Source organism: Mustela nigripes, chromosome 1 (assembly GCF_022355385.1).
Source record: "Mustela nigripes isolate SB6536 chromosome 1, MUSNIG.SB6536, whole genome shotgun sequence".
NCBI classification, from domain to species: Eukaryota; Metazoa; Chordata; class Mammalia; order Carnivora; family Mustelidae; genus Mustela; species Mustela nigripes.
In genome coordinates, this window is record NC_081557.1 from 42850013 (window position 1) to 42872077 (window position 22065).

General features: G+C 44.8%; 1 protein-coding gene across 2 annotated transcripts; it reads left to right on the forward strand.

Annotated features, from left to right (window-relative positions):
• The first annotated feature begins 1133 nt into the window (after positions 1-1133).
• Positions 1134-19016, forward strand: OVCH2 (ovochymase 2). Of its 2 annotated transcripts, XM_059409046.1 has the most exons (16): positions 1134-1221; positions 3328-3437; positions 5335-5426; positions 7039-7211; positions 7574-7669; positions 7904-8055; positions 8710-8899; positions 10216-10239; positions 12317-12407; positions 12531-12655; positions 13361-13501; positions 13815-13945; positions 16381-16474; positions 16972-17103; positions 18523-18603; positions 18818-19016. In XM_059409046.1, exons 1-16 carry the CDS (start codon positions 1134-1136, stop codon positions 18889-18891), a joined length of 1794 nt encoding a protein of 597 aa, XP_059265029.1. In that variant the 3' UTR covers positions 18892-19016. The 2 variants fall into 2 exon arrangements, with proteins under 2 accessions (XP_059265029.1, XP_059265019.1); XM_059409036.1 differs by lacking the exons at positions 1134-1221; positions 3328-3437; positions 5335-5426; positions 7039-7211 and having other exon boundaries at positions 7581-7669; positions 8710-9055.
• The last annotated feature ends 3049 nt before the right edge of the window (positions 19017-22065 follow it).

A 22065-nucleotide genomic window follows, 5' to 3' on the forward strand; every position in this document is an offset into this window, starting at 1 on the left:
TATTTTATTTGCATGCAATGTATTTTCTAAATATTTACTTACCTGTTTGAGAGAGAGAGCACGAGCAGGGGGAGGAGCAGAGGAAGAGAGAGTCCCAGACTCCCCCCTCTGTTTAGAGCCCATGGGGCTCAATCTCACGACCCCGTGATCATGACCTGAGTCAAAAACCAAGAGTCAGATGCTTAACCCACTGTGCCACCAAGGTGCCCCTGCATGAGATGTATTTTTATCGATTTATCTTGTACAAGGGCAAAAGTTGTCACAAGGAAGGTAAAGGCTTTTGGTTTGACCTTTGCTCTTTGGGGCAGATAATTTGAAAAGTTGGCAGAAAAATCTCGTGTTCCTCTGTGGGCATAGACGGGATTGGTGAATCCACTCGTGTTTCTCCCACACTGACCATGTGCCAAGAACTCAGCCAAAGAAGGGAAAGACTTGCACATAATCAGAGCCACCTCCCTGTGCCATGTTGTCTACCAAGTATAGAGGTGAAGGGGATTTAGTGTTTGCCTTCTATAAATATAAAAAAATGATGAGAAAATGTAGATTCACAAATGCCCCTACAGACAGTATCCTAAATGATTGTCTGTTAGCTTCATTTCCTGAGTGTGCTATCAAATTATCTTTCTTCTCCTCCCCTCTCCTTCTCTAACACATGGCTATAACCACCAATTTACAATTGGAAAACAAGAGAAACAAAAATGTTTTCCCATATTCTGATGGGTTGTTGGCAAACATGTAGCATAACCTTGTAAACAAGGACAACTTTGATATTCAGTCCTCTTGTAGACAGTGGTAATCTACATACTAAGAAGCAAGTAATATTTGCAGATGAAACTTTAGACACCAACTACTTGGCTAGCCAATATACTTTGAGGGAAGAAACATATTGATGTGGGTGTAATGGGACATGTAATATTGCTTGATCAAGATTATGCTTCTGTGGTTGACTTCCCACATTTTGCAGAGATTTTTGCAAGAAACCACATTCAGAAACATCATATGGACATGGTTGAATGACTCAAGTCTTGGTTAATAAATAACTTTCTTTTAAATTGGCTTCTTACTGGTCTCACGGGTTTTTATGTGGTTTTTTCTTTAGTCTAAAAGTTCCAGGAAAAACTCTGAGTCTCAAAATGCCTCTGAACAAGAATAAGCTGTTTTTACTACTTGGAATGCTCTGTTTGGAACAAGGTAAACCTGCAATTCTCCCTCTCCCCAGAGGTAAGTTCCAAATGAACTCTGTAACTACCTTCATCAGAAAGAATAACCTTTGTTGGCAACGGGCATCATTACTCTATTAAATGTGCCTTTGAGAAAACAGAAGCAGATATATTTTGGGGATCTATTTTTCATGTAATTATTTTGGACTTGTCTCCTGCAATTGGCATATAAAACATTCATGGAATGAACAACTTGCACAAATGGCATTGATCTGGAGAAAACTGGGGTTATTCACTCATTAGGACACATTACACAATCCTTTTGCATGAGCAAATTCTGGAAATCAACGTGTATTTGAAAGCACTTGTAATCTTTTGGAAAATGATCTTACTGGGAAATATTAAGTATGTTTACTGTGGTGTATTATGAATGGTCTTTTTTTCCCCTCAAGTAACATAAGGTGAGAACAGTTCTTGACAGGCTTCTCCATAGTCGGAATTGTGTCAGCCCCAAGAACCATCTTGTTTTCTATTTTTGCTTCAATGAGTTTGGGAAATTGTAAGTTTTGTGTCTAATTTATTTATGATTCATTCAACTTAAACTGTTAGAAAATAAGCTTTTGATTCAATCAAAAGGGCCAGTGTCATATCCATCCTTTGCTGTTCATTAGCTGTGCTTTTCTTTCTTTTTTTTTTTTAAGATTTTATTTATTTATTTGACAGAGATCACAAGCAGGTAGAGAGGCAGGCAGAGAGAGAGAGAGGAGGAAGCAGGCTCCCCGCTGAGCAGAGAGCCCGATGTGGGACTCGATCCCAGGACCCTGAGATCATGACCTGAGCCGAAGGCAGAGGCTTAACCCTCTGAGCCACCCAGGCGCCCCAGCTGTGCTTTTCTTCAACTCTTCATTTTCTCATCTGTAGTGCAGGGACAACAGTGCTTGATTCAGAGGCAGAGAAGGAGGATTAAATAAGAAGTTATTTGTAAGAGCTTTGTGTATTTTAACATATGAATCTAAATAGCTATGCTCTCCAGGATATGTTCTCCAAAAAAAAAAAAAAAAAAATTGTTCATCCGTCCAACTTTTCTAAGTGTCTACTATATGCTAGGAATTATCCAAAACCTTGGAAATACAGAGATGAATAAAACATAAGGTATTTTTTCCCCTTGTGTAGTATAGAGGCAGACAAACTACTCATTATCACAATGCTGCACGGCACAAGCTATAAAAGCAGGGAGGAAGGAGCACTACACAGTATGGGAGAGAAACTTAACACAGCCTTGAGGAAATCAAGGAAGACTTCTCAGTTGAGGTGATGCCTAAGCCGAGGGATAAGGGATAAGGATAAGGATGAGGGATAACCCAGCTCACCTGCTAGTTGAGGAGTCAAAAAAACCACTGAGATTAAATAAGTAAAGGCAACTGTTTCAGGGATAGAGTCCTCTCCACAAAAAGGAGAGGCCCATTGCCTGGCCAAGTACAGGCCTGGTGAGTGAGTCGAGACACGGTCTTCTCTCCACTCCACTGTTCTTGAGCAACCTGCCACTTTCTACTTCCACAGAGAATGAATATCTGACCGTGTGCCGGGTAGCATGGACCACAGCCTTAGACTCAGTCCCCTGGGTGGAGCAGAGAAGACGGACACACAGTCACAGTCCAAGGCGGAGTGTGGCATCACCTGCTTCACCAATTAACCAAGCAGCTTCTAGGCATCATGGACTGTTCTCGATATTTTGAATTTAGCTATTTCTGGGGTTAAGTTCCTATCTCTGAGAAGCCCACAGTCTAGTTGGGTTGAAAGGCACAGAAATAACCACAAAGGCACGTGATAAATGCCATAGAAGCACAGTGAGGAGTCCCTAAGGGGCCGGACAGCTCAGAAGCAAAGGGGCTACATGCTGACCCAATGGAGATCTACCTCTGAGGCTCTTAATCTTTATATCGGAAAAGTAGAAAGACTTCGTGATATGCCTGTTCTCGGTCACAAAAGCCGAACAATCCCACGTTCTACAAATCACAGCAAATCCCATAGTTAACACAAAGCCGTGTTGTAATCTTTTCACATGCGCCACGTCCTGCAGGGTTTTTTTGTGTTCAGGGAAGTTTCCTGTATCCCTCAGTTCTAGGAGGTACCTAATCACTAAATTTTTGTCTTCTCTCATTCCCAGCTCCCACTTGTGGGCGGAGTTTGGTGAAGGCACAACCTGGGAATTACCTTAACATTTTCAGTCGCATTGTTGGGGGAAGCCAAGTAGAAAAGGGTTCCTACCCCTGGCAGGTGAGTCTCAGGGAACATTCTCTGGAGGGTAGTCTATGAGCTTTCTCAGGAATGGATGTCCCAGAAACACATGTTATTCATTAGTATACTCCTTTCTGCCTAACTCATCAGCAGAGATCTCATGAGTGTTCCAGGATCCCAGTCTCTCATGATGTCCATCCATTGAGTTCCAGAAAACGTATACTCAGGATAATTACATGCACTATTGACTTGCCACCCAAACTGGAAAGCCACCCAAAACTTTCAGCCCCTAAGACAAAAATCCCACTTCAATAAACTAAAAAACTCTTAAATTTACAATAAAAAAAATTCTCTGATTCAACAAATATAATAACCTCATTATAGTTAAAGATGACCAGGAAAGTCAAAGGTGTCATATCTATACAACTACTTTCTGTTTGGAGATTTATACCTGTACCATAGGACCTCTTAGGCAATCGTGAAGAATACTGCCTCCTTAGATATATCCTAATATATCCTAATAATACTGCCTCCTTAGCTGATATCCTAAAAATTTTCTCTCAATCTAACCTCCTGGTCTTCACATGTCATCAGAATGCCTTTGTGCATCTGTCTCTAGCCTATGGTGGTCCCATTTACTATCTTTGAAATTCTCCCAACTTTCTTTATCCTGAGAGCCATGTTTTCTTGACTCTTAATTTTGTGAGTAATAACTCTTAACTTTTACTTTAAGGCGGTCACATTAATTTTTGGTCGGTGGATATTTAGTAATGGCTGGTTGATTGAATTTATGTTTAGTAGTTAGACTCAGTGGTTGAGTCATTGTCATTTGATTGACTGATGAATTAATTACTTGGTTGAAGAGTTAATTGATCAGTTGCTTATTTGGTCAACTGGTTGACTAATCAATTTAGAAGTTCATATTCAAGTTGGAGTCAGTAATTTTACTTACTTTTACTTACTTTTACTCTTTATTAAAATTTTTTCAATTGTTCATTGAATAATTTTTGGTCAAAAAGTAACAATTCTAATAAATGTCTTCTTCTCTAATTCTGACAATGAAATCGAAAGCATTTACTTGTACCTTGAAAGCATTTTAGAGTCAAATATAATGAACAGGATAAACCAGAGATAGAAAGTAATTAGTAGGGACACCTGGGTAGCTCAGTTGGTTGGGCGGCTGCCTTTGGCTCAGGCTGGATCCCGGGGTCCTGGATTGAGGCCCATGTGGGCTCGCTGCTCAGTGGAGTGTCTGATTCTCCCTCTCCCTCTGCCTGACACTCCCCCTGCTGTTCTCTCTCTCTCTCTCTCTCTCTCTCTCTCTCTGTGTCAAATAAATAAATAAAATCTTAAAAAAAAAAAAGTAAAAGAGCAATCAATTGGTAGAAGCAGATTAAAAATAGGCTTGAAGCAGTAATAGAGGTCAAATAGTTAAGAGCCTGAGAAAATTATAGGTACTGACTATTTCTCTAAGAGGCTTCGAGGAATTGGAACATGTGTGGAAATATTTTCTCAGCCTTCTGCTGTTTTTCTCCTAAAACAGTTTTTCTGGACTCTGCTATATCTTATACTTCCCTTTCTTTCTCTTCATTCACAGAAATTGTTTATATTGCTAGCATAACAGTCTGGGTTAATAGTTTTATGAAAATAAATAAATACCAACAGTTTTTACTATCAACTCTATTAAACCCTTATAGCCAACCATCTCAAATTAACCACATCTCCTACAGACCGGGGTTGGGAATGTGCTGGTTCCAACACTGCTCTTCTTTCTGAGCTGTCATGGGATGGGTTTTACTCCTTCACAGTCCACAATTTCTAATATTTGTAAGACATCTGGGTCTATTTTTCACAATATGTTCAGTCTCCAAGTTTGGGGGGTGGAGGGTGGTCCCAAGGCATTTACTTGCTCCCACTTAGGCTCTTTGCAATTCAGGTGTCCCTGAAACGAAGGCAGAAGCACATCTGTGGTGGGACCATCATCTCTGCACAGTGGGTCATCACGGCTGCTCACTGCGTTGCAAACAGGTAGGGAAGGCCTAGCCCATGGATAAACGCCTGACTACCCTCCTTCTCCTTTGCAGCAATAACGCTATTAAAGCATGAAAATGTGTGATGTATACTTTAGCACAGGAACATAACAGAAATGCATAACACAAACAGGGCTCAGTGGCATGACCAAAGGATTCTCAACTCAGTAGAAAACATACTTTGTTTGCAGGAGTAGAATACTTTGTTTACTTAAATATGACTGGAAATAATTAAAGAATAATATCTAAGTGAAAACAAGTGTGACCAAGATACACTTGTGAAAATTTTCTCTTACATTTCAGTGAAAAAAAAAATCTTTCATTATACATCTTTTAAAAATTGATAAAAGAACTGAATTCTACTCCTGAAACCAATATTATACTCTATGTTAGCTAACTAGAATTAAAATAAAAATTTGGAGAAAAAAATGATAAAAGAAAACACAGGGAGGCCAGTAAAATGAGAAGTAGGCTCCCACGTCTGTTTTCCTACTGGTCTTGCCTCACTGAGCTTCGATCTAACAACTTCCAACCTTTATCCAATTTCCTGTGTGCTCTAAATCTTCTACTGTTAGTGTTCTTGCTAGTCACTAGGCTGCAATTTCAAGGTCATGTCCTATATTTGCCCTCTTTCATCTCAAGGCTGCAAACATTCCCTGGGTATTTACTTGGTGCTAGACACTTTGGTGGGTACCAAAGATACAAAGGTAAGTAAGATGTCATTCCTATCCCCCTGCTGAGAGTTAACAGTCCATAGAAGAGTCAGCTGATAATTTCACTGCAGTGTGCCAAGGGATTAGGCTAAGGAGATGCTGTCTATTAGGTTAGGTACCCAATGTAGCCAAAAGTCAGGGAAATATACCAACAGAAAAGGATACCCTTTCCAGTTCTGTATAAAATCATCACTTTGGGGAATGAAGGGTCGGTCCCCAAAGAGAGTAAACTCAAAAGTTCTTAATCCACCTCAATACATCCTACCAAGTTCCTTTCAGATAACTTTGCTATGGGATGAAGGGAAATAGAATGGTCTTTCCCATCTCACACCACGTCTCTGAATTACAAAGGTGAAGGAGGTAAGGAGAAGATCCCTACCTCTCATTGTTTCAATCAGTCCCAAGCCTTGAGTGTGCATGATCTCTGACATATCAGAGTTATGAGGCCATTATGTTTTTCATAATATACTTTAAGCATTAGATCTCTGACACTAAAGTAGCCTACGTAGGAGGGATCACAAATCATTCTCAGAGAATCACTGATACTGAGACCTGGCCAACCACCTAGGGTAGCTGAATAAAATCCATTATAGCTGAGTAACACCTGAGTTACAATATATGTGCATTTTCAGACGTTTTATGGATAACACTGCAAAGTATTGGATTTATCATATTCTTGGTTCCATTTGAGGTCAATCTTGATTAGCCCCCCCCACTTAAATTGGGAAGCTTCACATTTTTATTAGTAGTGATGGAATCTTTCCCACTTTCTCTGTTCAGTATCCTCACATCCACATTATCCATCCATGTCATTTTAAAGAGGCCAGATTGTCAACCATTACAAGAGTTCTCAGAGGCTAAATGAAATTTATTCGTTTTACTGCTTCCTATTCATAGAAATAGTGCAACAACTTTGAATGTCACTGCTGGAGAATATGACTTGAGCCATATAGATCCAGGGGAGCAAACGCTCACCATCGAAACCATCATCATACACCCCTATTTCTCCATCAAGAAGCCAATGGACTATGATATTGCTCTTTTGAAGATGGATGGTGCCTTCCATTTCGGTAAACATTTGAGGCTCACTGTGTATCATCTATCCCATGTTCCCTATAACTTCTTCTCCATAGCATATTCCCTACAACATATGTTACGTAACGTTATGTCCAATAGTTCTGGGCTATGCACTTCAAGACGGATTTGGGGTGGAGGGTCCCCTGTGTGAAATCCTTTTTGTTTGTGGCCTCAGATATAGGATTATGTGGAGTCAGGACAGAGTCTTTCTTTGTCTGATAAGTGACCCCTGGAGGCACAGATAACACAACTCTCACGAGATCTTCGGGGAACCACCTAGATGTCAATTGGCGAGTGGCTTAGGGTGCCCTGTGCTTCGTGGATGTGACAAGCCCTGCCTACTCTTTCTCTTTAGGCCAGTTTGTGGGGCCCATGTGTCTTCCAGAGCTGAAGGAACGATTTGAGGCTGGATTTATTTGTACAACTGCAGGCTGGGGCCGCTCGGCTGAAGGTAAGCACTTCTATGCCACTTCTCTTAATCAGATGTTAGAACTTTCTGGTGGGTAATCAGAAAATACAGTTTTCATTTATTTTCTAAACAACAATTCTGTAAACATTTTAAAAGAGTGTATCCACTGTCCTTAGAATTTCAGGTCTTTCCAAAAGATACAAACCTGTGTGGGGCATCTTCAACTCAGGAAGGGCGAGGGTGCCTTGCTGGTCCTCTCCCCTCTGTGTTTTCTAGATGGTGTTCTCTCGAAAGTCTTACAGGAAGTCAAACTGCCTATTTTGACCCAGGACGAGTGTATGGCAGCTCTGTTAACCCTAAAGAAACCTTTCAGTGGGCACACCTTTCTGTGCACAGGTTTCCCAGATGGTGGAGGAGATGCCTGTCAGGTAGGTGGGAGTGGAAATGTCCCAGGAAGGGCTTCCCTCAGCTTTGTCATCAGGGGACAGGCTAAAAGAAGGCTGTAAGTAAGACTGGACTCTAGAAAGAAGGGTCAGGAGTGACAAGGGAAGTCAAGTCAAAATAAGGAACAGTTTATACAATCTGTTTTTACCAGGGAGTGTGGACTTAGAGGAGGTCTTCTATTTTTTCCAAAAGACCAGATAACAAGAGATAATGCCAACAGTGAGCTTAGGGTTCTGTATCCCTGAAGGCTGGCTGGCTTTTTCCCTTTTAGAGGTTTCTAATTTGTGGGTAATGAGGACTTTCCTTTCCTTCCATTCCTCTTGCTGAGCAAGACCTGAGATCAGTTCTACCTCTGGGCAAGGCTTTTCTGAGTAGTAGGATGAGATAGGAGTAGGAAGAAAGTCTGATGTTTGATAAAACAAACATCCCCTGAGGATGGGGAAGAAAGAGGGGGAAGTGGTGGGCTCCAGGGATATTTGAGGATTTAATGTGAATTGTGCTGGGCTATTCTCCTGGGCCCCTGAGTCCTAATCATTAGAAGTGAAGAGGTGTCATTGATCCTCATCTAGCATCTTTGTGGGGGAAAGAGTGAGCGCAGACCGGACAGTGATGGTAAGAGAGGCTTTTCCCCCTTCCAGGGAGATTCAGGAGGTTCCCTCATGTGCCGGAACAAGGAGGGGACTTGGACTCTGGCCGGTGTGACTTCCTGGGGTTTAGGCTGTGGCCGTGGCTGGAGAAACAACATGAGGAAAGATGAACAAGGATCCCCTGGGATCTTCACAGATCTTAGAAAAGTGCTTCCCTGGATCCACAAACACATCCGAACTGGTAATAACGCCAGCACACGAGGTCGGGGAGCCAGGGCCGGCGAGAAGGTCAGCCGACCGGGCACGTCAGGACCCCTGAGCAGACAGGCCCTGCTTCTGTGTTTAGTGCGGCGTGTAAGAACTGTGACGTTTCCAAGATTTAAAACGGTAGAATATGGTATGTAATGTAGCAGACACTTATTCAAAGAAACACGGTTCCGTCCATCCTAGGCTTCGTCAAATTTGCCTTTAGTTGAAACTATCAGTTGGTAATGTGTTTTCCATCACTTCTCAACTGTGCTAGCAAGATTTAGTAAGTTATGAATCAGTGGAAATTCTGGCGTCCCAAAGGTCAATGGAGACATTTTTTGTTGTCACCATGGAGGGGAGGGGCGCCACTGGCATCTGATGGGTAGGAGCTAGGGCTGTTGCTAAGCGTCCACAACACACAGGATGGCACTCATGACAGAGAATGATCCAGCCCAAAATGTGAGTAATGCCGTGGTTGAGAAGGCCTGGCACAGATCTGTGTTGCGTGAGTCTGAAAAGGTCAGGGTCTGTATACACCCTTCTACTAGACTGACCAGGGAGTGAACTGAAACATCCTTGCTGCTTCCAAAGCCAACTTCATTGTTTTCTAACTGGTAGCTTTCAGCGTCAATAGGCCTTCTATTCTGTCCCAAAGGTGTTAATGCAAATTCATTCAATAAGAACTTGGGTCTGTTTTCAAGGGTATGGTCTAGTGGCAGGTTTCTAAGCCCTCCAGTTGTAGGTCCACCAGCAACTCTCTCGGGGTTGTGGGTCACTTATTGCCTTCTCCAGCCTCCCTTCTCATGAACGAGGAGAGAAGTAGACCAGAGAACCTCTTTCTCTGTATAACCTCCAAGCTAATCATGGCCTGTTTTTAAATCAGCCCACTTAATAAACAGAGCAAAATTTCATTAAAACACTAAGGCCACTGTCCTGCTTTGTCAATTCACCCCTTCTGTTTTTTCCGCAGACTAGATTTTCTTCAGTTGCATATTGACTTAAAAATGTCTGTACTTTGGGGGCACCTGGGTGGCTCAGTGGGTTAAGCCGCTGCCTTCGGCTCAGGTCATGATCTCAGGGTCCTGGGATCGAGGCCCGCATTGGTCTCTCTGCTCAGCAGGGAGCCTGCTTCCTCCCTCCCTCTCTGCCCACTTGTGATCTCTGTCTGTCAAATAAATAAATAAAATCTTAAAAAAATAAAAAATAAAAAAAATGTACTTTGGAGTCAGGCATTTTGATAACTTCTTGAAATGCTGTGCAGGATACCACACACAGACCCTGACCAGTATCTCTCTTTTTCGTCCCTAGGGAAGCGGAGAAAGAGCTCCGGAGGTGGGTATCACTCACAACCTGCTCCTGGAGGAGCAGGAGGTAATATCTAGTATTTCTGAATATAGGCTCCCTTTATAATCAAGTCTTTGCTAGAGTTCGCTCTGCTAACTGGGTATAAAGCTACCCACACTCGGGGTACCTACAGCCATACCCTGCCAGTCGGGGCAGGCCATCGCCCAGAAGGAGCCTTGGTTCCCTCCCATTTCACTTCTTGAGAGCTGCATCTCAATTCAGCAAACGTTTGCCAAATCCTAGTTTTGCGTCAGGGACTCTGGGGCAGGGAAGTGAGGTGGTGCAGATGTGCCCAGTGAGCTACACGCCTTACCTGGAAGTGTCCACAAGGATACAGGAGAGTCTCCCCCAGGGTTACGTGGCAAGTCTGCAATGAATGCTCTGTAACTTTGGGAAAGCTCCTTCCTACCTCTGGACCTCAGTTTCCTCATCCATCAAGAGAAGATTCTGGACCAGAGTGTCTCTAAGGCAGCTTTAGCTCAAATCTTCAGTGGCTCTGTGAGTCTGTGGAACCATCTACAAAGAACCATGGAGGTGGAAGTACCCGGAGAACTAGAGGAGTGAGTGGCTGGGGATAAAAGCCAGAGGTGGCTTTGGAGCAGATACCTTTTAAGCTAAATCATACACATGGCCTGCAAACAAAACAAAACAAAACACCCCACAAAGAACAAGTAGAATATTGTTAGGTGGAAACAGGATACACATAAAGAAAAATATTGCAGCTCAAGGAATCATCTTTGCGGAAAGACGATACTAAAGGATGAAGATCTGCAAATGCAGTGGGTAAAAGACACCAGTGCCTCAGTCAGAGCAGCTGAAGTGGGGGTGTGTCTGATGGGGTTCCATGAGGGAGATCTGAAAATAAATTGAGACCAAGTGGTGGAAACTTTTGATGCCTGTCAAAAAAGTCTGCATTTACTCAGCAATAGGAAGTTGATGGATTAGAGAACTAGATCAGGGCAATACTCTGGTGGTTTAAGAACAGCGGGTAGGGGGCAGGCTGGCTGCGCCTTCTGAGATTACACAGGAGTGCTAGAGACCTAGGGCAAGGGCCAGAGGATGAAAGGATGGGAACAGAAACAAGAGGAAGGGGAACCTGGTAGTCACTTTATTGAAGGGTGAGGAGGGACAGCGAGGAACCAAGGATGGTACCAAAGTTTCGAGCATGAGGGATAAAGCAAAGGGCATATGAAAGTAATATATTCAGGGATGCCTGGGTGGCTCAGTGGGTTAAAGCCTCTGCCTTTGGCGCAGGTCATGATCCCAGGGTTCTAGGATGGAGCTCCACATCGGGTTCTCTGCTCAGCAGGGAGCCTGCTTCCCTCTCTCTCCCTGCCTGCTTTTCTGCCTATTTGTGATCTCTGTCTGTCAAATAAATAAATAAAATCTTAAAAAAAAAAAAAGAAAGAAAGAAAGGTAATCTACTCAGGAGGCACTTGGGCGGTGCAGCTGGTTGAGCATCAACTCTTGATTTCAGGTCAGGAGGTGATCTCAGAGTTGGAATCCACTTAAGTTTCTCTCTTTCCCTCTGCTCCTCCCCCTGCTCACACACACTGTCTCTCTAAAATTAAAAAAAAAAACACACACACACACACACAAGCCTCTTTTTTTTTTTTTAAGTAATCTAATCAAAAGAGGAAGCAGTTTTGCAGATCATTTGTAGCAAGTTAAGGGGATATCTAGGAGATGGTTGAAAAACCACGTCTGAAGCTCAGGAAAGTAGAATAATGCTTGAAACTCAGGGTAGGAATGAGACCCATCAAGAGGGCTTGTGTAGAGAGAGATGAAAGCAAAGGAAAGAACCTGGGAAATGAAATACATGTATGTATAGAATCGAGTTATGATGCCAGAGAAAGAATAGTGAAGGAGAAGAAATCATCGAATCTGAAGGTTAAGCAGGATCTAAAAAGACCAGAAGGAATAAGATATGGCAGAAGCCACAGCTGAGAAAGATTTCACAAAAGAGGAAGCATGCGTATCAAAGAACCAGGTGGTGCCAGTGTCTGCCGGGTTCTGGAAGGCTAGCCCCCACTGCCACCCTGCTTCTCACAGCTCTCTCTCCCAGCCCCATGCAGCGAGCAGGGTCGTGTGCTCCGTGAGTCTGAGGGCGAGCTGCACTTCCCGGAAAGCCCCTTCCTGTATTATGAGAGCCAGCAGTAAGTAGCCCCCTGCCATCCCTCCCCCAACCACCGCCTCCAGTCTGACTGTGCCCAGTCTGTCTATGACCATGACAGCCACTTTCTGTCTAGAAATGACACTCTTCACGGATCTGCCTGCAGACGGTGTGTCTGGACCCTGCTGGCCCCAGAGAAAATGCACGTGCTGCTCGGTGTTTCCCACTTGGATGCAGAGTCTTGTCACCATAGTTACCTCTCCATCTCTTCCACAGACGACAGACTTATGGGTGAGCAGATTTCCGCATTGTCAAATGGACGCTTGTGCTGGGAGGGCTTCATGGGACATGAATGCTGTACGTCTGGCCCTGAGGCATTTCTAAACACTGTGCAGCCTGTCTCCAAGTCTGAGACTCAGGATGGACAGTGGAAAGGAACTGAAGCTGAGACATTTAGTTCGCTGCATCTGCTTTCCGGGGAACTGAACTTCCTAGATTCATGTGCCAGGCCTGGAGCCCCTCAGGGCTAAAATACAGACACATCACAGGGAGAATGTTGCTTTCCTAGGCATGCAAATGACCTGGACTGCATCGTCCAGCTAAGAAGGAAAACACCAATGGGAAACCATGCGTAGGCAAATGTCACTAAGGCAAGAAACAGAGATGGAGGAGTTCTCTGTGGTTCCTGACGGGAGGGGATTTTGCCCCCCAGGAGATACTTGGCAATGTCTCAGAGTGTTTCTGGTCATCATGACTAGACGGAGTATTACTGGCATCTGGCGAGCAGAGACCAGGGATGCTGTAAAACCTCCCATAATGCACAACGCAGTCTGAACACCAAGAATGTTCTGGTTCAAGGACGTCGGTGGTACCAAGGTTGAGAAACCCTGGCTTAGACAATCCAGTCCTACCATGACAAGTCTAGGTCTCCTTGAGTCCCCTGACGGGTAATGTTTCCTAGACTCTGAACCAAGACTCTCGCTTCTTGTGTTGCAGGCAAGTTCTGTGGGAAGAGCCTCGCTTCGTCCGTTCTTGTCGGCTCTAACTCCCTACGGCTGAATTTCATCTCTGATGCCACAGATCAGGCAGCTGGGTTTAACCTCACCTATAAGGCTCTGAAACCAAACTACCTGCCTGGTAAGACCACTTACTTTTATCCTACACTATCCAGGCCATCTAGAGAAGTCTGAGGCCCTGTAGGAACTGGGAGCGGGGACCCCGAGGCCAGGGAGAGCTCCTTCCACAGTCCTGCTAACTCGTGTTTGTCGCACATCAGCTGAGAAGGCTGAACGAGTCCTGATAAGTCAGCTCACAGGCATCTTCCTTCATGCTGGCTCCCCCTGAGAGGATCAGCACCTGTATCATTTTGTGGGAGACAGGAGGGAGCATGGAGAGGATTCCTCTTTGCTTGAGTCATGCCTTCGTTGGGATGTTTCCCCTTGTGTTTCAGATTCAGGTTGCAGTTCCTTTACTGTCCTTTTTGAAGAAGGCCTCATACAGAGTCTCCACTATCCTGAAGACTATAGTGACATGGCCAGCTGTAATTGGGTTTTTCAAGCCCCCAAACGCTACCTAATTAAGGTACTGACACTGGTTACCCTTGACTTTGCTCTGGTATCCCCACAGAAATCATGAGAGAAGAGGTTTGTTGTGTTTGTGCGTGTTTGTTTTTGTGGGTTGCGTGTTTTTTTTTTTTTAAAGATTTTATTTATTTATTTGAGAGAGATCACAAGCAGGCAGAGAGGCAGGCAGAGAGAGAGGAGGAAGCAGGCTCCCTGCTGAGCAGAGAGCCCGATGCGGGGCTCGATCCCAGAACTCCGAGTTCATGACCCGAGCCGAAGGCAGCGGCCTAACCCGCTGAGCCACCCAGGCGCCCCGCGTGTGTGTTTTTTAAATCGGGTTTATTCACTGCTATATCCCTGGTCCCTGCCATACAAGGCTCTCTATTACAGGCATTGAATCCAGACCAGCCCATTCTCCCTGAAACTACCCACATTTACCACTGGATGGCAATAGCGTGCTTTACTTTCCGTTGGTGGGCGTCTTTCATCTGTACCCGGTAACAGGTTTAATCAGTTTCTAGTCTCTTCTAGAAACAAGCATTTCTTCTTTATTCAGTAAACTGCTAACAAAACGCTTTGTAAGTAATGGCTATCAAAAGTCAATGCGAATAAAGCCCCAAACATCAAGCTTTCCATGCAAAGGGAACAGAGCGAGCACGGAGGAGCCAGTGTAGACCAGGTTGAGGGATGGGCAGGTGTCAGAGGGGCCGTAGAAGAGGGGCCATAGAAGGTGAGGCTGAGCTCCAAGAACAGAGTTTTCAATGTTATGAGGCAGAGTTTACTCCGCATTTGCTTAGTAGCGTTTGTGGCTACTTGGTTGTTCATTAAGCACCGGCGGGCCATCAGCAGAGATGACGCCTCCTGGTGCTTGAAGGTAAGACTGCAATCAGGATGAGGCTAGACATAGACATTGATTGAGAATTCTTTCTCTTAAAATGATCATTGAAAGCATGAGAGGGTATGAAGGAGAGAAAAAGTAGAAAATAAAGGGGGAGGAGCAAGGATGGGCAAGACCTCTAGTTTCTCATATATTTAAAAGGCAAACAGAATCCTGAGGCTCAGGAGCAGGTGTGGAGTTAGGACAGTCCAGAGAATGGAGGCTTTCATTTAGAACACCAAACAAGCAAACATGCAGAGGTGTGGGCCAGAGTTTGGATTCGCCACAGAAAGTGAGTTTAAAGAGGAAGACTCCGCATTTGAACATTTACTGAGCAGCAGCTCATCCCCAGAAAAAAGGTAAAATACTTGGGTTGACAGTTGAGCAATGGACGGCAGGTGGGAGAGGAAGCACCTGGAACAGCCAGTCTGATGTTCAGAGCAGGTTTTACTGATGAGTAGGAGAAGACTCAGAGGAAAGAAACGTGTAGATCTCCTCTTCCTCAAAGCTTCTGGAACCCAAACCGTCAAAACAGAAAATTTCAGGAGGAAGCAGAATTAAGGGAAGCTTTGTGATGAGTGATGGAGCAAAGAAGTTGAACCAAGAGTGGATTTCTGCAAGGAGGAAGAAGACAAAATTTCATTGAAAATCGGACCGTGTCAGAGCTAGAAGGGATTCAAGACCACCCATTCGATCCGTGTGTACTGATCAGTGAAGTGATGCTGTCACCCCTGCAGTCGTCCTGCAGGACCCCTCCAAGAGGAATTGGTAAATTAGGACTACAAGTAATAGCTATGTACATACCATTTGACTCGAGAGAAAAAGGCCCATTTTCAGAAAGCATCGCAGTAAGGGTTTCAAAATGCCTGAATGAACCCTGTTTCTGACCCTTTCCTTCCCGTTTGCCCGCATTCACCACTAGTGACTGTTTACCTCCACGTTGTCCCCTCCATGCAGCCCTCTGTGTCTCTCGTCAAGTGTTCAAGCTCCATTGAATCCCCAGCATCTGTGGGGCATCAGCCCTATCTCCCACTGCTCCTCCCTTCAGTTAATTGAAGGCCTCAGATGCTAGCAAATTGTTCAGATTGTTCTTTACTGTTTGTTTGCTCCTCGTAGGAGGGGGCTAGGGAGCTCAAATATTTATGCTTTCTCTCTCTCTCTCTCTCTCTCTCTCTATATATATATATATATATATATTTTTTTTTTTTTTTAGATAGAGTATACAAAAGGGGTCAGAGGGAGAAGCAGATTCCTCACTGAGCAGGGAACCTGACATGGGACTTAATCCCAGGACTCCTGGATCATGACCTGAGCCAAAGGCAGCCGCTCAGCCAACCGAGCCACTCAGATGTCTTTTCCCCCCACCCTTGTGTTGGTCTGGCCCGTATTTGGTAGCTGAGATGTGCCTGGAGTGGAGCAGTCTGTAGTATAGACTATTTTTCTAAGTAATTTAACCTACTAATGAACGCCCCATTCCCGTCCCAAAGCAAGTTGAGCAATCCAAATTTCTCTGCTTACCCAAAATCAGGTCGTTCACTCATATAATTTGCTCTGGATGTAACACGGAGTCTTGTCAGCTTTCCTTTCAGAGTCTGGAAGTAGAGGAAAGCGGGGACTGCACTTCGGACTACGTGACCGTGCACAGGGATGTGGAAGGGCAGGAGGAAATAGGTGTGTGCCCCCTGGAGCCGAGGCTCCCCCGGTTGGCCTTTTGGACCGGTTTGCATTTGAGCAAATCCTTTTGGGGAATAAAAAGGATGTGGCTTCAGCTTCTTTCATTGCCCTGCGTCCCCTCCCTGCTTCCCTGGGCGTTCATGACCCCTCCCCTTTCTCCCAGGTCAGGGCAGGAAGAGCAGGAGGGAGGACCAGAGAGGCATCTAGGGGTCAGCAGGGGCAAGTGCCACTGAACTAAGCCCTGTGGCTCAAACCAGTTCCTTTGGTGGCATTTCTAGCGGAAGTGTGTGGGAGACCACAGAACGGAGGCATTGCTGGACTTGAATACCTATTAAAAAGAAGAAAACTGCCCTTCTATTTTGAAAACGAATTGGGACACCCACCAAAAAAGTTATTTCTCAACAATTACCTAAAGGACAACCTTTTTTTCTCTCCTATGCCATGTCTGTCCGCTGGGCCCTTGACCACGCTTTGCCTGTTCTGGGCTTTTCCAGCTCGGTTGTGCGGCTTTGTTGCCCCTGACCCCGTGCTGAGCTCCTCTGGGGTAATGCTCATCAGCTTCCAGTCAGATGAAAATGTGACCTTCAGAGGCTTTCAGGCTACAGTGTCTTTCATCCCTGAAACAGGTAAGAAGACTGAGACATCAGTGCTTGGTTCCCAATTCCCATCCTCATAATGTGGTAGGAAAGGGCAGCCTCTGTGGCCAGGAATGGATACAGCAGGTTCTGGTTATTGGCAGGAGCTCAGCTCTATAAAGTCACCGGGAATCGCAGATTAGTACTACTGAACCACGGCTCTGAGGGGAAGTACGGGGTTAAGTTCCTGGGAGGCTCTGGTTTTATGGGTGTTTCTGTTTGAAGTCACCTTCTTCAATATGTCTCCTTGATTGATTCACACTGAACTCACAGCTAGGATCCCTATAGCTCAGCCCGAACAAACCTGGTCTATCCGGCATATTTTCTCCACAAAGCACATCACGGCCTCCTTGCACTCACGAACACCAGATGGCACCTCAGACCTGTGTTACATTTAGGGCCATTTCAAACCACAAAATCACCAACAAAAAGCACAGAAATGCAAAAACGAACAAACAAACAACCCCCCATGGCACTCAAAAGACCACAGAAAGGACACTTGCTTATAGGATAAGAGCTAAACAAAGAAGGCAGAGCATTGCCTCGTTTGACCTCACCTGGGGACATGTGCTTCAGGAGACTCAAATTTTTCACTGCTCTGCCATACGTCATTGAATGATCATGAAAACACCAGTCCTTCTGAGTTAGAAGTAAACGTTATGCAGTGGGTGAATTTGCAAATGTGGAATCCATGACGAACGAGGACCGACACTATGTCTGAATCATGGCCTGTCATTAGATGTGTGATCTGAGAGTCACCTGAGACTCATTTTCTTCGCGTTATCCTGGGAAAAGAATACACGCCTTGTTAGAATATAGGAGGATTAATCAGATCAGGTATGCGTGGCCACGAGTAAGTGTGTGACACATGACAGAGGCCTGGAAATGTGAAATGTCTTCACCAACCCCCAGTCCCTAGGCACATGGATGACACAACTCCCCTCCAGGTCCTCACATCCATGAGCATTCCATCCAAATCCTACAAAGCCAGGTGTCCGTCCCCAAGTTGTTCATTCTTGTTAGACAAGCAGCTGCTTCTGGCAAATTCAGGTTACAGTTAAAATACTGTACTTTTGGGGCTCCTGGGTGGCTCAGTGGGTTAAAGCCTCTGCCTTCAGCTCAGGTCATGATCCCAGGATCCTGGGATGGAGCCCTGCATTGGGCTCTCTGCTCAGCAGGGAACCTGTTTCCTCCCCCTCTCTCTCTGCCTGCCTCTCTGCCTGCTTGAGATCTCTGTCTGTCAAATAAATAAATAAAATATTTTTTAAAAAATTCTGCACTTTTCAGTGAAAATACCCATAGTCCAGCAGACTGAGATGCCCTAGAACCCTAACAATGATAATTTTCTGGTAAGTCCCAAACGCTGGCCCTGTGTGCATGATCTGAGCAACTGTGTATGCTTACACTCAGATTTAAACATCTCCATCTCAGAGGACCAGTCGATGTTTTTGGAGACATGGAATGTACTACCTAAAGACCGCAGTGCTTCTGGTAAGCTGTTTTGGGGAATGTGACTGAGAAATACCCACAGAGCCTATCAGCCAGGGTTCAACCCAAGAATCCCGAAAAGATATGTTGGAATCCTAACCTCCAGTACCCCAGAATGTGACTTTATTTGGAGCAAAAGTCTTTACTGAGGTAGTCAAGTTAAGATGGAGTCCTTAGTGTGGACCTTAACCCAATACGACTGTTGTCCTTATAAAAGGGGAAACTTGGATGTGGAGAGAGACACCCACACAGAGAGAACGTCAAATGAATAGGAAGGTGGAGACTGGGTGACACATCGTCTACAAGACAAGGAGCACCAGTGGTCACCAGCGAACCACCGGAAGCTGGGGGAGAGGCACCATCACCAGCCTCAGAAGGAACCAGTCCTTACAACACTTCGATCTCAGACCAACAGCCTTCAGAACATGACCCAATAAATGTCTGTTCTTCTAAACCATCTGGTGTGTGATACTTTGTTACAGCAGGGCTAGCAAGCCAATGCACCAGAAACTGACTAATATGGCTGAATGGGAGGTGACCAAGCAATTAAATCCATCCAGCAGACAGTTAGAAAGTGAAGGTCACAGGACACTGGAACTCTACAGGCACAGGTTGAAGGTACTATCCCCCCGGGGCAGACTTGCTTTCTCTTCCTCCAATAAGGCGTCAGCTTTTTTTTTTTTTTTTTAAGATTTTATTTATTTATTTGACAGAGAGACACAGCAAGAGAGGAAACACAAGCAGGGGTAATGGGAGGAGGAGAAGCAGGCTTCCTGCTGAGCAGGGAGACTGATGAGGGACACGATCCCAGGACATTGGGATCACGACCTGAACCTAAGGCAGACACTTAATGATTGAGCCACCCAGGCACCCCTCAGCACTGTTTTTAAGGGCTTTCCAACTAACTAAGTCAGGCCCACCCAGGTTATCCAGGATGATCTTCTTTACCTAATGTTAACAGATTAGGGACTTCTATTACAGCTGCAAAATCCCTTTGCAGCAACACCTAGACTGGCATTTAACGGAATAACCCAAGGCTGTGCCTTAGCCCAGCTGACACATCCAAAAATCCATCATACAGAGCTGCGGGGGACGGACATCGTTGTTATTTTGCTCAAAGCAACACCAAAATATTTCCAGTCATGAGAAGCAAGACCCCCGTCTAAATCAATTCATTTAATGGAAATGGCTAACTTGAGTGCCACGTTGCGGTCTGACTCACGAGATCTGTCCCTAAGAAAAGTGAGTGAGTATCCCGCTCTGTGTGAACGCCAGTGAGCGCCGAGAAGCGCTGGGCCTTCTCTTCCCCGTGTTTGTTCCGTGACATCCACCGACATCCACATGCCACAGCCTGGTCCACATGGACAACATGGTGATGGGAGCAAGCAGAGGAGGGGCAGGGAGACTTGTATCATTTATCATTTTGATAGTTTGTCGAGAAAATGCGAGCGCCTTACCCTTTTTTTTTTTTTTTTTTTTTAAGTTTTATAAACTGTCACAGAACATAGAACAGTGTGGAGAGAGAATATTCCTTCTAGTGAGAAGGAATGAAAGCAATCTGAGTTTTTTGTTCTGGCTTCTTAGACCCCTTGATGCACGGATGCCTGAGGTAGAAAATCTTTGTAAAGTGTGGCTGCAGGGGGCTCCTTCTCTTGACCCCCGGGGGTGCACTCAGCAGACCATGTTTCCCAGCTGAAACCAGGTACGACGGTCCTAAGGAGTCTCATTACAACCCTCTGCAAGACTTGCTCATCATTCTGTGCCCAGCACTTACTACAGTGCTCAGAACACAGCAGGTGCCAAATAAATGTTCGGTGAATAAAGCAAAATAATCCGCAGGCAGCCCCTGAAGTAAGACCTCAATAAAAGAGACTTTCCTTCTGTCACTGAACTCACCCATTAGGGCCTTTTCCTTTATACATAAAAATTGAGGAAGGACAAGAAAAAGAGTTTACATGTGCCCTGTTTTTTTTTTTTTTTTAAGATTTTATTTATTTATTTGACAGAGAGAGATCACAAGTAGGCACACAGGCAGGCAGAGAGAGAGGAAGGGAAGCAGGTTCCTCACTGAGCAGAGAGCCTGATGCGGGGCTCAATCCCAAGACCCTGAGACCATAACCTGAGCTGAAGGCAGGGGCTTTGCCCCACATGTGCCCTGTTTTAAATAGCACATGTAAGGGATGCCTGGGTGACTGAGTCAGTTAAACATCTGCCTTCAGGTCAGATCATGTCCTCAAGATCCTAGGATCGAGTTCCGCATTAGGCTCCTTGCTTAGCAGGGAGCCTGCTTCTCCCTCTGCTTGCTGCTCCCCCTGCTTGTGCTTGCATGCACGCTCTCTGACAAATAAATAAAATCTTTATAAAAAAAAATAAATAGCACATCCAACCCAGATTATTTAAGTCATTCAGTAAGCAATTTTGTCCTTCAGTTTTTTTTTTTTTTTGAAATGTCTCAAATCTACAGAATACATGAAAGAATAATACAGCGAATTCCTGGGGATCCCTCACTTATATTCGATCATTGTCGCCATCCTGTCACATTGGCTTCTTTCTCACCTGATGCCTTTTCTGTACAAATCTCCATACCAGAGTCCAGGGCAGAGGGGAGGAGGTGCAAACAGGAACAAGGCATAGCTCCTATCTTCAAGTAATTTATATCCTAATAATGAAAATTACGTGTACAAATTAGGTGCACAAGTCAAGAGCAGATACTGTATGATTTCCATTTACGTGAATTAAAATCGCTCAAGGTTACTATATGGTAGTAGACGTCAGGAAAGCAGTCACCCTTTGGGGGAGCTCAATATTTTACTCTTGGGTGAAATACCCACTTCTGGTAACATATGTATTTTTTTCTATCTCTAGAATACAATCAGCATTTCTCATCACTCCCAGGTGTCTGTTAAAGTGCCTGGCACAAGACAGATGCTCAGAGCCTACTACAATCTGGGCTTGATGGTGAGGAGGAGCCATTGGAAATAAAGATGGGTTTCCTTGGTCCCTTCCCAGGCAGCCTTTGCAGAGGTACTCCCTCCAACCCTTCCAGGTTTCTTTCCAGCCAGACTGTAGGAGGCAAGGAGACAGGTCAGACTGCAGACTGCCACCTGGCATTTCTGCAAAGGAAGCATCTTTGAGAAGACCTGGGTAGTCACTGCTGCCCGCTGCTTCACCAGGATGTAAGTACACCTAGACTGTGTAACAGGCTGGGAGCTGATGGTTTAAGCTGGCTGATCATTAAACTTCAGCCACCACCACTGACATCCATCAGGGTCTGCTCCCAGTCCTTCCACCACCATCATGGGCAATCCACCTCCCTAGGCAGAACTGGAGCTCCTGAGTATTCAGGAAAGTTCTGCCCCTTCATACTGTGCTTCTAGCTTATCTTAATTAAACCTGAGGCTGGCAACTACATACATTTTATCATGGCTCTCCCAAGGATTTTCTGATCAGAAAAAGTATTAAATT